General features: G+C 40.8%; 1 protein-coding gene across 3 annotated transcripts in view; it reads left to right on the top strand.

Annotated features, from left to right (window-relative positions):
* BRWD3 (bromodomain and WD repeat domain containing 3) overlaps positions 1-12,889 on the top strand; it is a 141,507-nt gene that overhangs the window by 82,002 nt on the left and 46,616 nt on the right. For all 3 annotated transcript variants that reach the window (XM_063634255.1, XM_055266825.2, XM_063634256.1), the window contains 6 exons: positions 108-212; positions 1,229-1,382; positions 4,338-4,472; positions 5,852-5,980; positions 6,948-7,173; positions 10,060-10,227. In XM_063634255.1, coding sequence (XP_063490325.1) covers positions 108-212; positions 1,229-1,382; positions 4,338-4,472; positions 5,852-5,980; positions 6,948-7,173; positions 10,060-10,227 — 917 coding nt within the window. The remainder of the gene's footprint in view (positions 1-107; positions 213-1,228; positions 1,383-4,337; positions 4,473-5,851; positions 5,981-6,947; positions 7,174-10,059; positions 10,228-12,889) is intronic.

Raw genomic sequence — 12,889 nt, 5'->3', positions numbered from 1 at the left:
ATTTTACATTCCTCTCAGTGTGTGAGGGCTAATGTGTTACTTATATTATCAAAAAAAGTGATTTACATTTTTGAGAAAATTAATAAAGTTATTTTAACTCTTTCTAGTTTAAGATTTGTTAGTGGAAGTCGAGATGGAACGGCAAGAATTTGGCAGTATCAGCAACAAGAATGGAAGAGTATAGTGCTAGACATGGCTACTAAAATGACTGCGTAAGAATATATGTTAGATGTTTATGTAGTTCTCATGATATATTTTACATTAAGTTTAATAATGAATATAAAATATCTTTTTACATTAATAGTTTGAAGTTAATTGTAGACCTGAAGTTTGCATCTGTACAGCCTCTAAGCAAATCATCTTTACTGTTGATTGACAGACTGGATGACAGGAACATTGCTGATTCATTTGATATTCTGGTCTTTAGTGACTCAAAGATCTCTGTGTCCTACTGATGCCTACAGAGCCATTCTCTGCCTTAGTTTTTTATAGGTCATTAAAAAATATACCTATTTTACTTTCTTCCTTGAGAGTTGTCCCTATTAAATGTCATCATATGTTTAACTTTTTCTCTAATTTTCTAAGGATACTTTTATAATATTTTATGTTGTTAGCATTCCTACTCAGTAATAAATATCCACTTAATCAGCATTCAGTTTTGTCATCTTCACTGTTGATTGGAAGATACGTAATTACCTCTTTGGGACACTACATCTTCTTTAGGGTATGGCCCTGAAATCAACTATCTTTCCATTAGTTGCAATATAGAAATGGCTTTTTCATCATAGCCACCTATTGATAATGTCATATTTAATTACATAAAAATGGTACTAAATCTACTTTTCTATAAGACCTATGGGTTTTTAAAAACATTCATATTTAAGATAATAAATTGGCCATTATGTTTTCATATTTTCTGACAACCAACATAAGTATGAATTTTATTTTTCAAGGTATTTATAGATTTCTTAGTAGTTTCTGGTTCTCAAGGAACTATTTACCAAATTTTTGTCACTTTAGGGTCTTTTTTTCTCCCTAAAATAAGCTAATGGGTATTGCCCTATGCAGATACATTTATTTTTTTCTTTCATGAATACTTAACGGTATAGTTTAGGATTTTTAAATCTAAACAGTTGTATACTCCTGGAGAAATTTTGTCATTTGCTATTTAACATGCACCTTTGTCAAAAATTTATAAGATATGAATACTGCAAATTGTTTTGTTTAGCAATAATTTGCCACCTGGAGAAGACAAGATCACTAAACTTAAGGTGACTATGGTGGCCTGGGATCGCTATGATACCACAGTTATTACTGCAGTGAACAATTTTCTTTTAAAAGTGTGGAATTCTATCACAGGACAGCTTCTTCATACATTATCTGTAAGTATTTTATTTTTAGAGTAATTAAAATGGTCAAAAAGCACATTATTTTAAGACACAGGAAATTTAAGTTCCAGGTTCCTTTCTATGCTATATACTGTACTAGTCCTTGGAAAAATGATTTTCTGAGAGGCCTCTGTTGACATATCTATAAAATAGGGATGACACGCGCTACACCTGCTAAAAGCAAGTATGAAATCTTTTCAAGATCTTTTCTAAGTCTGGTAGTTACTCATCTACTATGTTATTGTATACAATGAGGACATATAAGTTATTTGGTTTTTAGCAGGGGTTGGCATTTTTTCATTGTTACCGTTATAGGGGTAGAGCGTACCTTATTTCGACAAGGGTATCCTACATAGTCTACCATTAGTGATTAGTTTATGCAAGGAATAGGGGTAAGAGGAAGAAGTAGGAAAAGAAAGGTCTTTTTTCCTCTTTCAAAAAGTGTATTTGTCATTGTAAGAGGCTGTAGTATTTGTTATGTAAAAAGTTGAAAGGATTAATAGCAGAAATCACATGGGTAGTGTTGATGTTTTTCAGTTTATCATAATACTGGTTGACTTCAGATTAAGCTTAATTTAAAAACCTTATTTTTTGTCTGTTTCAACTATCAATTCATAAGCATTTTAAGGAGAGAATGCCAAATGGTTGCCATGTGATTACACGGTAGTAAGTGATAAGAATAGAAACCAATTCTTCTGACTCAACTCAGTTGTCTTTATAGTATATCATGGTGTTTATGTATCAGAGGGATGTAAAGTTCTTCTAGTTTGCAAATGCTGTTTGAGTATCAGCTGTGTGCCAAAAGTGGCTTGGGTGTTAGATATAAATGGTAAATTAGACAGAGTCCTGTCATGCCAGAGTTTATAGCCTATTATGAGAAATACTTTTAATCAGATAAGTGCTAAGAAAGAAAAATGCAAGATAGAATGCAAACTTCTAACAGGGTAACCAAATTTGATATGGGAGGCTCAGAGAAACCTTCCTGAGGAAGTGTAGTTTGGGTTAAGTTTTGAAAGATAAGTAGGAATTACCCAAATCTCAACTTAAGTGTCAACTCCTTGATTAGGCCTTCCCTGATCAAATAATCCAAGGTAGCCTCCTAGTCTTTGTCTTATTATGTCACCTTGCTTTACTTTTATTAGGTTTATCACTATCTGATATTTTATTGTTATGTTTTCTTGTTTATTCCCTGCCTCTGCATGGTAGGGAATCAATAAATATTTGGTAAATCAAATATGTGAGGAGGCTGGGGCATGTTTCTAGAAAGAGGGAATGGCATGTGCAAAGGTCCTGAGGTAGATAGGAGCTGAAAGAAAGCCAATTTAGCTATATCACAGAGAGCAGAAACAGAGTCTCCCCAGATACAATTGGAAAAGTGGACAGGGGCCAGACTAGGATTTTGTAGGATCTATTGTAACACCAATAGGAAATCATTAAAGGGTTTAAAGCAAAGGAATGACATGAGAGTTTTGCTTTTGAAAAATACCTTTTAATTCTGGTCACAGAAGAGGGAGTAGATTGGAATGGGCTAAGAGTGACTGCAGATAGATTATAGGAGTCTGATAGTAGCCAGGATGAGCCAGGATGATAATTTAGATTTGTGTGGTGGTGGTGGAAATAAAAGTGTGCTTACTAAATACAAATATGGCAGATGATAAATTTTAAGACATTACTGATTCTGACTAGATCTTGTTCCCCATGATCTAGTAACTATGTACTCTCCTAAGGCATGTGACCCAAAAAAATGAAAATCCCCAGCTTCAAAGTTTTTTTTTTTTCCCTAATATACATTGAAGTAGTCATGTCATTATCGTTAGAGTTTAACAAACTAACTTTATTTTTTGCTGGTTAGGAACCTGAGAAAATATTGGCTATATCAAACTGATTCTTTCAGCAAGGGATTTTGTTATAACAAAGAAATAACTTTTTCTGTAGTCACTGGGAAGAATTTTGGTAAACTTTGAGTTGTGATGGTACTTATCATAAGGGGATTTTTCCTACTAATCTTGACACTACATTTTGAGCCAGTCTAAAGTTATATTTTCTTTCAGTAAGGTGTATTTTTGTCCATAATCGTAATATGGTAGGATACTCTATTTTTTTTAATAGCATGATTTGGGATAAAATGCACTTTTGAGATTTGCAGGATATGATCATTTTTTTAGACGCTCCTGATGTATAATGTGATGGTGTGTTCCTAAGTTAAGTGCAGCTTCAGGAAGTTCTGTATGCTTTTCTAAGGCTTGGAGCCTGTTCTTAATCATATACTCTCTAGTCAGGAGTTAAGTCCAAAGAAAATCAACAATGATCTTAAAGCAGATGTTTGTAAACTTTTCCTTTACGAGGCATATAAACATATAACATATGTAAACATGTTATATAAACATATAACATAAAGCATTGGTTTTCAAACGTATTTCTTTTTAGCAGGAAATGTATTTTCTAGATAACATCTTAAATGGAACTCCCAAATGTAAAGTAGATATAGAGCAGAGCCACTGTGCTTTATCCTTTGAATGTATCATGGGACCTACTAAAATACAATTTGAATACCAGTAATAGAGAATAGAGTGCTGGATTGTATTTATCACTGTGTCAGAATTGGGTGTTATTGAAAGATTCTGTTTGTCATATATTCTGTGGCCTTTTAAATAGCCCAGTCCTAAATTCCACTTCAGAGGCCTGGTTAATGAGCTGTAATTGTTTAGACTATCTTTATTTTAAAAACATTTCTGGGTCTTCTGTTTATTGAATACTTGATAAAATCAGCAGTTTATAAGGAACTCTCACTGAGCTATATTGTTCATGTAGTATCCATGTCATAAATGCTGTTAAATTATTCTGCATAAATTCATTTGAACCAGACTGATAGCACACTGAAGACCTTTTTACCAAATGAACCAAACATTTCATGTTGCTTTTCATTTTTAACACTGATTTTTATTATAGGGACATGATGATGAAGTATTCGTTCTGGAAGCCCATCCATTTGATCAAAGGATCATACTTTCAGCAGGTCATGATGGGAACATTTTTATTTGGGACCTTGACCGGGGGACCAAAATTCGGAATTACTTTAACATGGTAAGAGACACCTACCTGTATCTAGTTCACATTAAAACCAACTTCTCTTCTATAATAACTTGGTTAATTAAAGTATACCTAGTGCAGAGGAACCTCTTGTCATTTGTGTTTAAATTAGTTAAATAATTCAGAGAATAACTCAACAATTGAGAATAAGGCCAGTTGAGCCTTTCAAGATGACTATTCTTAGGTGTTAGCATTTTCCAAATTCTGTTCCCCAGCCCTAAACTACAGATACTCAAATGTATTAAGCTTTGGAGTTAACACCTAACCAAAATCACAAAAAGATTGATGTTTAAAATGTAATTCTGATTTATGAATTATAACAGTGACTGTAATACTTGTATCTACCTCGGTAAACCTCATATGATTTAGTAATCAGAAAGTTGTTTGGCAAACATGGACTTGGAGATATGGATGTTCTTTAAGATATGTCTCCTACAAGCCATGGAAAAATCTGGTGAGCTATCTCTTCTCTCAGAACACCCTTCTATGGTGATGGGACCACTCATATCCACCATTCTATGGTGATGGGAATACTAATATCCTCTTAAGAATTATTCTGATTAAACGTTTCTAAATTGTTGGTTGGTCTTTGAGTTTACTTTTATATGCTTTATATAGACCGAAAACAAAGACAGATCCTCTGTCTTTCATTAGTAAAATTGATTGTGTGCTTTAATTTTAGGATGGTTATTTTAAGGCTTCATTGCATTACAACTTAAGATGTGAAGATAGTATCTTGACTTTGCTTAGGCAGTACCTTTGTCATTTTGGTTGCATTTAGTTCTATTTTATTTTATTTTATTTATTTATTTTTTTGAGACGGAGTCTTGCTCTGTCGCCCAGGCTGGAGTGCAGTGGCGCAATCTCGGCTCACTGCAAGCTCCACCTCCTGGGTTCTCGCCATTCTCTGTCTCAGCCTCTCCGAGTAGCTGGGACTACAGGCGCCCGCCACCACACCCAGCTAATTTGTGTGTGTGTGTGTGTGTGTTTTTAGTAGAGACGGGGTTTCACCGTGGTCTCGATCTCCTGAACTCGTGATCCGCCCGCCTCGGCCTCCCAAAGTGCTGAGATTACAAGCGTGAGCCACCGCGCCCGGCCCACATTTAGTTCTTTTTTAATCTTCACAGTCACTCATTTAGTATTTCATGAGGTATGTCCTTGCTAGCAATGATTGATTTCATCCATTGCAATTTGCCTCTCCCTAATTTCTTTCAGGGATTTACTGTATCAGTAGGGTTCTGGCTGCAGAAGCCAGAGAGTACTTTGGAATGTTTGTGCATCACAGAGTCCATGGTATTAGCAAGGAGAAGTTACCACCTATCTATTATTTGAAAATTACTCTTAAGATGATTTGAAACTCCTCTGAATTTCAGATTGAAGGCCAAGGCCATGGTGCGGTGTTTGATTGTAAATTTTCACCAGATGGAAACCATTTTGCCTGCACAGATTCTCATGGGCATTTGCTGCTTTTTGGTTTTGGATGCAGTAAATACTACGAAAAGGTTAGCATATTTAAATTTTGCTGTAGAGTATAATTTAGGATTGTGTCATTCACAAATTTTGTTTAAAGCCCTCCAGTTAATAAGGGCTGTTATGTGTCAATAGATACAAAATAAAAGAAAGTTGTCTTTCTTAGTAAAGATTCTTAATTGTGATCTGCACTGCCAGAACATTAGGTTTGGCTGTGCAGATCACAATTAAGATAAGTTATAGGGTGATGAAGATATAAAAATTCCTTAGGAAATCCTTTTGCTTTGAACATATTCTCTACTGCCTTCCAGGTATAATAGGAGAGTAATTCTAACACATCACATCTTCTACTTATCATGAATTGGGAATAAACCGCTGGTGACTGAATATGTTTATTTTCTTAGGTGGCTGTTTTACTATTTTACTTATTATTGATCCTGTTAAAATACTTTGGGAGCTAACTTAATTGGTTCTTTATGTTTTATTAGCTGTGAATTTGAGAAAGATTATAGAATCTTAGAGTTGAAAGAGAACTCAAGCATTGTGGTCAGCTCAATAATTGCATTAATATCAGGTTTGAGTGCCTTTGATGTGATTGATATTTACCTGTTTTACCATATGTATTATACTTCATCTATCTTCATTTGAATAAAAATAAGCAAGAAAAACATAATTATGTAGGTATGTGTAATTTTTACAACTTAAATACAAATGCCCAACTATATCTACTGGGTTGTTGCTTTAGTTCTTCTTATCATAATAGAAGAAATATGATATGTCTAAAAATTAATACAGATTATAGGATTTTGTGGAGAAAAGAGAATTACCATTTAGGTAATTCAATTCTATTCTACCTAAAGGGAATATAGGGCAACAAAGGACTATAAGAGTATGCAAAAGATTCTCTGATTTAAAAAATGAGTGTGCTCTAGGAATGAAAACAAGTATTTACTTGTAAATTCCCTGTGTATGTTAACCCACTAAAAATCTGTCATAAAGATTCCAGATCAGATGTTCTTCCACACGGATTATCGTCCTCTTATTCGTGATGCCAATAACTATGTATTGGATGAACAAACCCAACAAGCTCCTCACCTCATGCCTCCTCCATTTTTGGTGGATGTTGATGGAAATCCTCATCCCACAAAATTCCAACGGTTGGTACCAGGACGGGAAAATTGTAAAGATGAACAGCTTATACCACAGCTGGGCTATGTGGCTAATGGTATGTTTTCTCTAAAAGTAAATTTAAAACATTTTGCACAATGTTATTATACGTTACTGCTCTTCTCTCTATGATGTATGCCTCCTGCTAAACTCTAGAGTAGGTTATAATATGTTTCATCTTCTGTTACTGTTAATTTTCAGTTGTATAGTACTTTTTACCTTAGCATAGTACTTTTTCATCGTTTATCTCACCTGGACACAGGTAAGTGGGTTAGGACAAACATAAGCATCAAGCAGATAATGTATTGACCTATTTCTTTAGAAAACCTTATATATGTATGAAGCTGTTGTTTTCTATAGTATTGAGTTGTAGTAAAAGCTTTTATAACTGGTGGAATTCCACTGCTTATCGTATTGGTATTTTAGTTTGAGAGTTCATAATTAATTAAACTAAGAAGAGGAAACTTTGAAAAACCACAGACTGGCCAGGCGTGGTGGCTCACACCTGTAATCCCAGCACTTTGGAGGCCGAGGCGGGTGGATTACTTGAGGTTAGGCATTCAAGACCAGCCTGGCCAACATGGTGAAACCCCGTCTCTACTAAAAAATGCAAAAATTAGCTGGGAGTGTTGGTGCACGGCTGTAGTCCCAACTACTTGGGTGGCTGAGGCACAAGAACCGCTTGAACCCAGGAGGCGGAGGTTGCAGTGAGCCAAGATTGTGCCACTGCACTCCAGACTGGGCGACAGAGTGAGACTCTGTCTCAATAAAAAGAAAACAACCCCTACCCTGCAGCTGGAGGTAGCTATTTACCTATCCTCATGTTTGAAATGCAAAGAGTTATTGGGTGTAGGGTAAGAGGATGTGACTATTTAAATAACACTCAGTCTTGGGAGATATTGGAAAAGCAGAGATGAATGTGATATATGATAGGAAGATAGTAGAATAAAACATTGGAATAAGCTATTTTCTATCAAAGCAATTTATTCTCTTCTGGTTAGCATATTTCCATTATTTATACTGCCCTGTACCCCCACTTAAAATGCCTTCATATCTTACTTTGGTACTTGTAGGTTGTCTTCAGGTATGAGCTGGTAGGTTACTGATTTGCAAGTAGAATTTCATATCATTGCTAGGGAATTAAGGCTTGAATGGAATGAAATGCTGCACGTCGTTTTATGTTCTTGCTCATAAAGGTTGTAGAGCAGGGAAATGGTATTACACATGTGCTTGTAGTTACTGTGATGTCATATTTATTAGCCAAGGAGAGAAAGTGTGAATATTAATTAAACGGGAGATAAAACTTGAAAACAAATGAATAAGAAAGTCTAATTTATCAGACTTTATTTCTTGTAAGATCTGATCACTTGGTTACTCTGTCAAATCTGACTAGAGGACAAGATGAAAACCAGGGCTATGATATACTTAAGAAAGAAAAAGATTTAACATTTTCATTCAGAAATAATCAATAAGTTTCAGTGTATATAAAAAATAATTTTGTACTCATTAAAACACTAAAATGTTATCAAAAGACAATAATAGTTGAAAGATCATCATTTTTACTTCTTTCAAAAGGAAATTTTCACAAAAGAAGGATGCAAAGCATTTTAGGTATCTGTGGTTAAACTTGTTTAAACCTTACTCAAAACTCTTATATGGCATAGCTAGTTGTTCTTAGGCAGCCAACCTGTACAGCATGTAACTGCACTGAATACCATAGACAGTTATAAATACAATGGTACATATTTGTATATCTAAGCATATCTAGACAGAAAAGGTACAGAAAAATATGATATAAAAGATAAAGAATGGTATACCTGTATAAAGCACTTACCATAGAATGGAGCTTAAAGGACTGGAAATTGCTGTGGGTGATTCAGTGAGTGAGTGGTTGAATGTGGAGGCCTAGAACATTATTATACAGTACTGTACAGTTTATCAACACTGTACACTTAGGCTATGCTAAATGTATATAAACAATATTTTTCTTTCTTCAGTAACAAATTAACCTTAGCTTACTGGAAACACTTTTTAGGTTTTTTTTTTTTTTTTACTTTTCGACTCTTTTGTAATAATACTTAAAACACAAATACATTGTACATCTGTATAAAAATATTTTTATATCCTTATGCTATAAGGTTTTTCTATTTTTAAAATTTTTATTGTTTTACTTTTTAAAAGTTAAGACACAAACATACATTAGCCTAGGTCTACACAGAGTCAAGATTATCCATATCCCTGTCTTCTACCTCCACATCTTGCTTGTCCCACTGGAAGGTCTTCTGGGGCAATATGGAGCTGTCATCTCTTAGGATAACAATGCCTTTTTCTAGAATACCTTCTTGAGGGCCTTCTTGAGGCCATTTTACAGTGCAATTTTTTTTTTTAATAATTAAAAGGAGTACATTTCAAAATGGTACGAGGTATGGTATAGTGCATACATGAAACAGTAATATAGTCATTTATTACCAAATATTATGTACTGTGCATAATTATATGTGCTATGCTTTTATATAGCTGGCAGTGCAGTAGGTTTGTTTATGCCAACATCACCACAAACATGTGAGTAGTGCATTGCACTGTGAAGGCTGTGATGTCACTAAACAATAGGAGTTTTTCAGCTTCATTATGATCTTATGAGACTACCGTTGTATATGTGGTTTATCTTTCAAATGTCATTATGCAGCACTTGATTGTTATTTTTAAAGATGAGAAGGCCCTCGTAATAATGTCTAATTTGGGAGCATTGGTTAAGTCAGACACATAAGCTAGTACGTCAAAAATATTTACAGTTTTTAATAAAATGTTTCATTTGATGTATACATTATTTTACGTCTAATCCTGTTTTTAATCATTTGTGTAGAAATTTATAGGTTGTTTTTACTATGTTTAAGGTATACTAAAATGTAAGTAATTTTGTGGCTTTGTATCTGGTCTTATTAAGGTGATGGTGAGGTAGTAGAACAGGTAATTGGGCAGCAAACCAATGACCAAGATGAGAGCATTCTTGATGGAATAATCAGGGAGCTGCAGAGAGAACAAGACCTGAGACTGATTAATGAAGGAGATGTTCCACATTTTCCAGTTAATAGAGCATACTCTGTTAATGGTGGTAAGTATTTTTATACTTGTAAAGGGTGTAGTGTATGTACTGTAATTATTTTACTTTGACCAAGTAATTACATGGAAAATATTTTACATTTATAAATAAAAAAATTTTTATTAATTTACAATTTTGATATCAGATATATCGAAGTCTCATAATCTCATCATTTGTGGATAAAATGACTTAAGGTCTCCTGAGAAATACAGGTGATGCATTTTAATACACTGTCTTCTTTTTACTCAGTAATTTATCTGTAATCTTTACATTTGTTTTAAGAAGTGAAGTGCTCCTTTCTTTTCTTTTCTTTTCTTTTCTTTTCTTTTCTTTTCTTTTCTTTTCTTTTCTTTTCTTTTCTTTTCTTTTCTTTTCTTTTCTTTTCTTTTCTTCTTTTCTTTTCTTTTCTGTCCTTCCCTCTCTGGCCCAGGCTGCAGTCTACTCGGCTTGCTGCTGCCCGCGCCGCGGACTGCCTGGGACTGCCGGCGCCCGCCACCGCTGCCTGCCTTTTCTCCTTTGCATGCAGGCACGCGTTCGCCATCTTGGCCACGCTGCTCGCCAGCTCCTGACGCCGAGTGCTCTGCCCGCCTCAGCCTCCCGAGGTACTGGGACTGCAGACGGAGTCTCGCTCACCCAGTGCTCGGTGTTGCCCGGGCTGAAGGGCGGTGGCGTGGTCTGGCCTCGCGGCGGCCTCTGCCCCCCGGCCGCCTGCCTTGGCCTGCCAGGGTGATGGGATTGCAGCCCCTGCCCGGCCGCCGCCCCATCTGGAAGGTGGGGAGCGCCTCTGCCCGGCCGCCCCGTCTGGGAGGTGAGGAGCACCTCTGCCCGGCCGCCCCGTCTGGGAGGTGAGGAGCGCCTCTGCCCGGCCGCCCCGTCTGGGAGGTGAGAAGCGCCTCTGCCCGGCCACCCACCGTCTGGGAAGTGAGGAGCGCCTCTGCCCGGCCACCCACCGTCTGGGAAGTGAGGAGCGCCTCTGCCCGGCCACCCACCGTCTGGGAAGTGAGGAGCGCCTCTGCCCGGCCACCCACCGTCTGGGAAGTGAGGAGCGCCTCTGCCCGGACACCCACCGTCTGGGAAGTGAGGAGCGCCTCTGCCCGGCCACCCACCGTCTGGGAAGTGAGGAGCGCCTCTGCCCGGCCACCCACCGTCTGGGAAGTGAGGAGCGCCTCTGCCCGACCACCCACCGTCTGGGAAGTGAGGAGCCCCTCTGCCCGGCCACCCACCGTCTGGGAAGTGAGGAGCGCCTCTGCCCGGCCACCCACCGTCTGGGAGGTGAGGAGCGCCTCTGCCCGGCCACCCACCGTCTGGGAGGTGAGGAGCGCCTCTGCCCGGCCACCCACCGTCTGGGAGGTGAGGAGCGCCTCTGCCCGGCCACCCACCGTCTGGGAAGTGAGGAGCGCCTCTGCCCGGCCACCCATCGTCTGGGAAGTGAGGAGCGCCTCTGCCCGGCCGCCCCGTCCGGGAAGAAGTGAGGAGCGCCTCTGCCCGGCCGCCCCGCCCGGGAAGAAGTGAGGAGTGCCTCTGCCCGGCCGCCCCGCCCGGGAAGAAGTGAGGAGCGCCTCTGCCCGGCCGCCCCGTCCGGGAAGAAGTGAGGAGCGCCTCTGCCCGGCCGCCCCGTCCGGGAAGAAGTGAGGAGCGCCTCTGCCTGGCCGCCCCCGTCCGGGAAGAAGTGAGGAGCGCCTCTGCCCGGCCGCCCCGTCCGGGAAGAAGTGAGGAGCACCTCTGCCCGGCCACCCATCGTCTGGGAAGTGAGGAGCGCCTCTGCCCGGCCACCCACCGTCTGGGAAGTGAGGAGCGCCTCTGCCCGGCCGCCCCGTCTGGGAGGTGAGGAGCGCCTCTGCCCGGCCGCCCCGTCTGGGAAGTGAGGAGTGCCTCTACCCGGCCGCCCCGTCTGGGAAGTGAGCAGTGCCTCTGCCCGGCCGCCCCGTCTGGGAAGTGAGGAGCGCCTCTGCCCGGCCACCCACCGTCTGGGAAGTGAGGAGCGCCTCTGCCCGGCCACCCACCGTCTGGGAAGTGAGGAGCGCCTCTGCCCGGCCACCCACCGTCTGGGAAGTGAGGAGCGCCTCTGCCCGGCCACCCACCGTCTGGGAAGTGAGGAGCGCCTCTGCCCGGCCACCCACCGTCTGGGAAGTGAGGAGCGCCTCTGCCCGGCCACCCACCGTCTGGGAAGTGAGGAGCGCCTCTGCCCGGCCACCCACCGTCTGGGAAGTGAGGAGCGCCTCTGCCCGGCCACCCACCGTCTGGGAAGTGAGGAGCGCCTCCGCCTGGCCGCCCCGTCCGGGAAGAAGTGAGGAGCGCCTCTGCCCGGCCGCCCCGCCCGGGAAGAAGTGAGGAGCGCCTCTGCCCGGCCGCCCCGCCCGGGAAGAAGTGAGGAGCGCCTCTGCCCGGCCGCCCCGTCCGGGAAGAAGTGAGGAGCGCCTCTGCCCGGCCGCCCCCGTCCGGGAAGAAGTGAGGAGCGCCTCAGCCCGGCCGCCCCGTCTGGGAAGTGAGGAGCCCCTCTGCCCGGCCGCCCCGTGTCTGGGTAGAAGTGAGGAGCTCCTCTGCCTGGCCGCTCCGTCTGGGAGGTCTACCACGGAGGCCAGAAGCAATGTGGGGGCTGGACGTGGTGGCTCACGCCTGTGGTCCCGGCACTCTGGGGGGCGAGGCGGGTTGATCACTTCGGGCTAGGAGTTCA

The sequence above is a fragment of the Symphalangus syndactylus genome, chromosome X (genome assembly GCF_028878055.3).
Source record: "Symphalangus syndactylus isolate Jambi chromosome X, NHGRI_mSymSyn1-v2.1_pri, whole genome shotgun sequence".
Lineage (NCBI taxonomy): Eukaryota > Metazoa > Chordata > Mammalia > Primates > Hylobatidae > Symphalangus > Symphalangus syndactylus.
The sequence above is the reverse complement of the archived record's forward strand: the minus strand, read 5'-3'. Positions and strand labels throughout refer to the sequence as shown.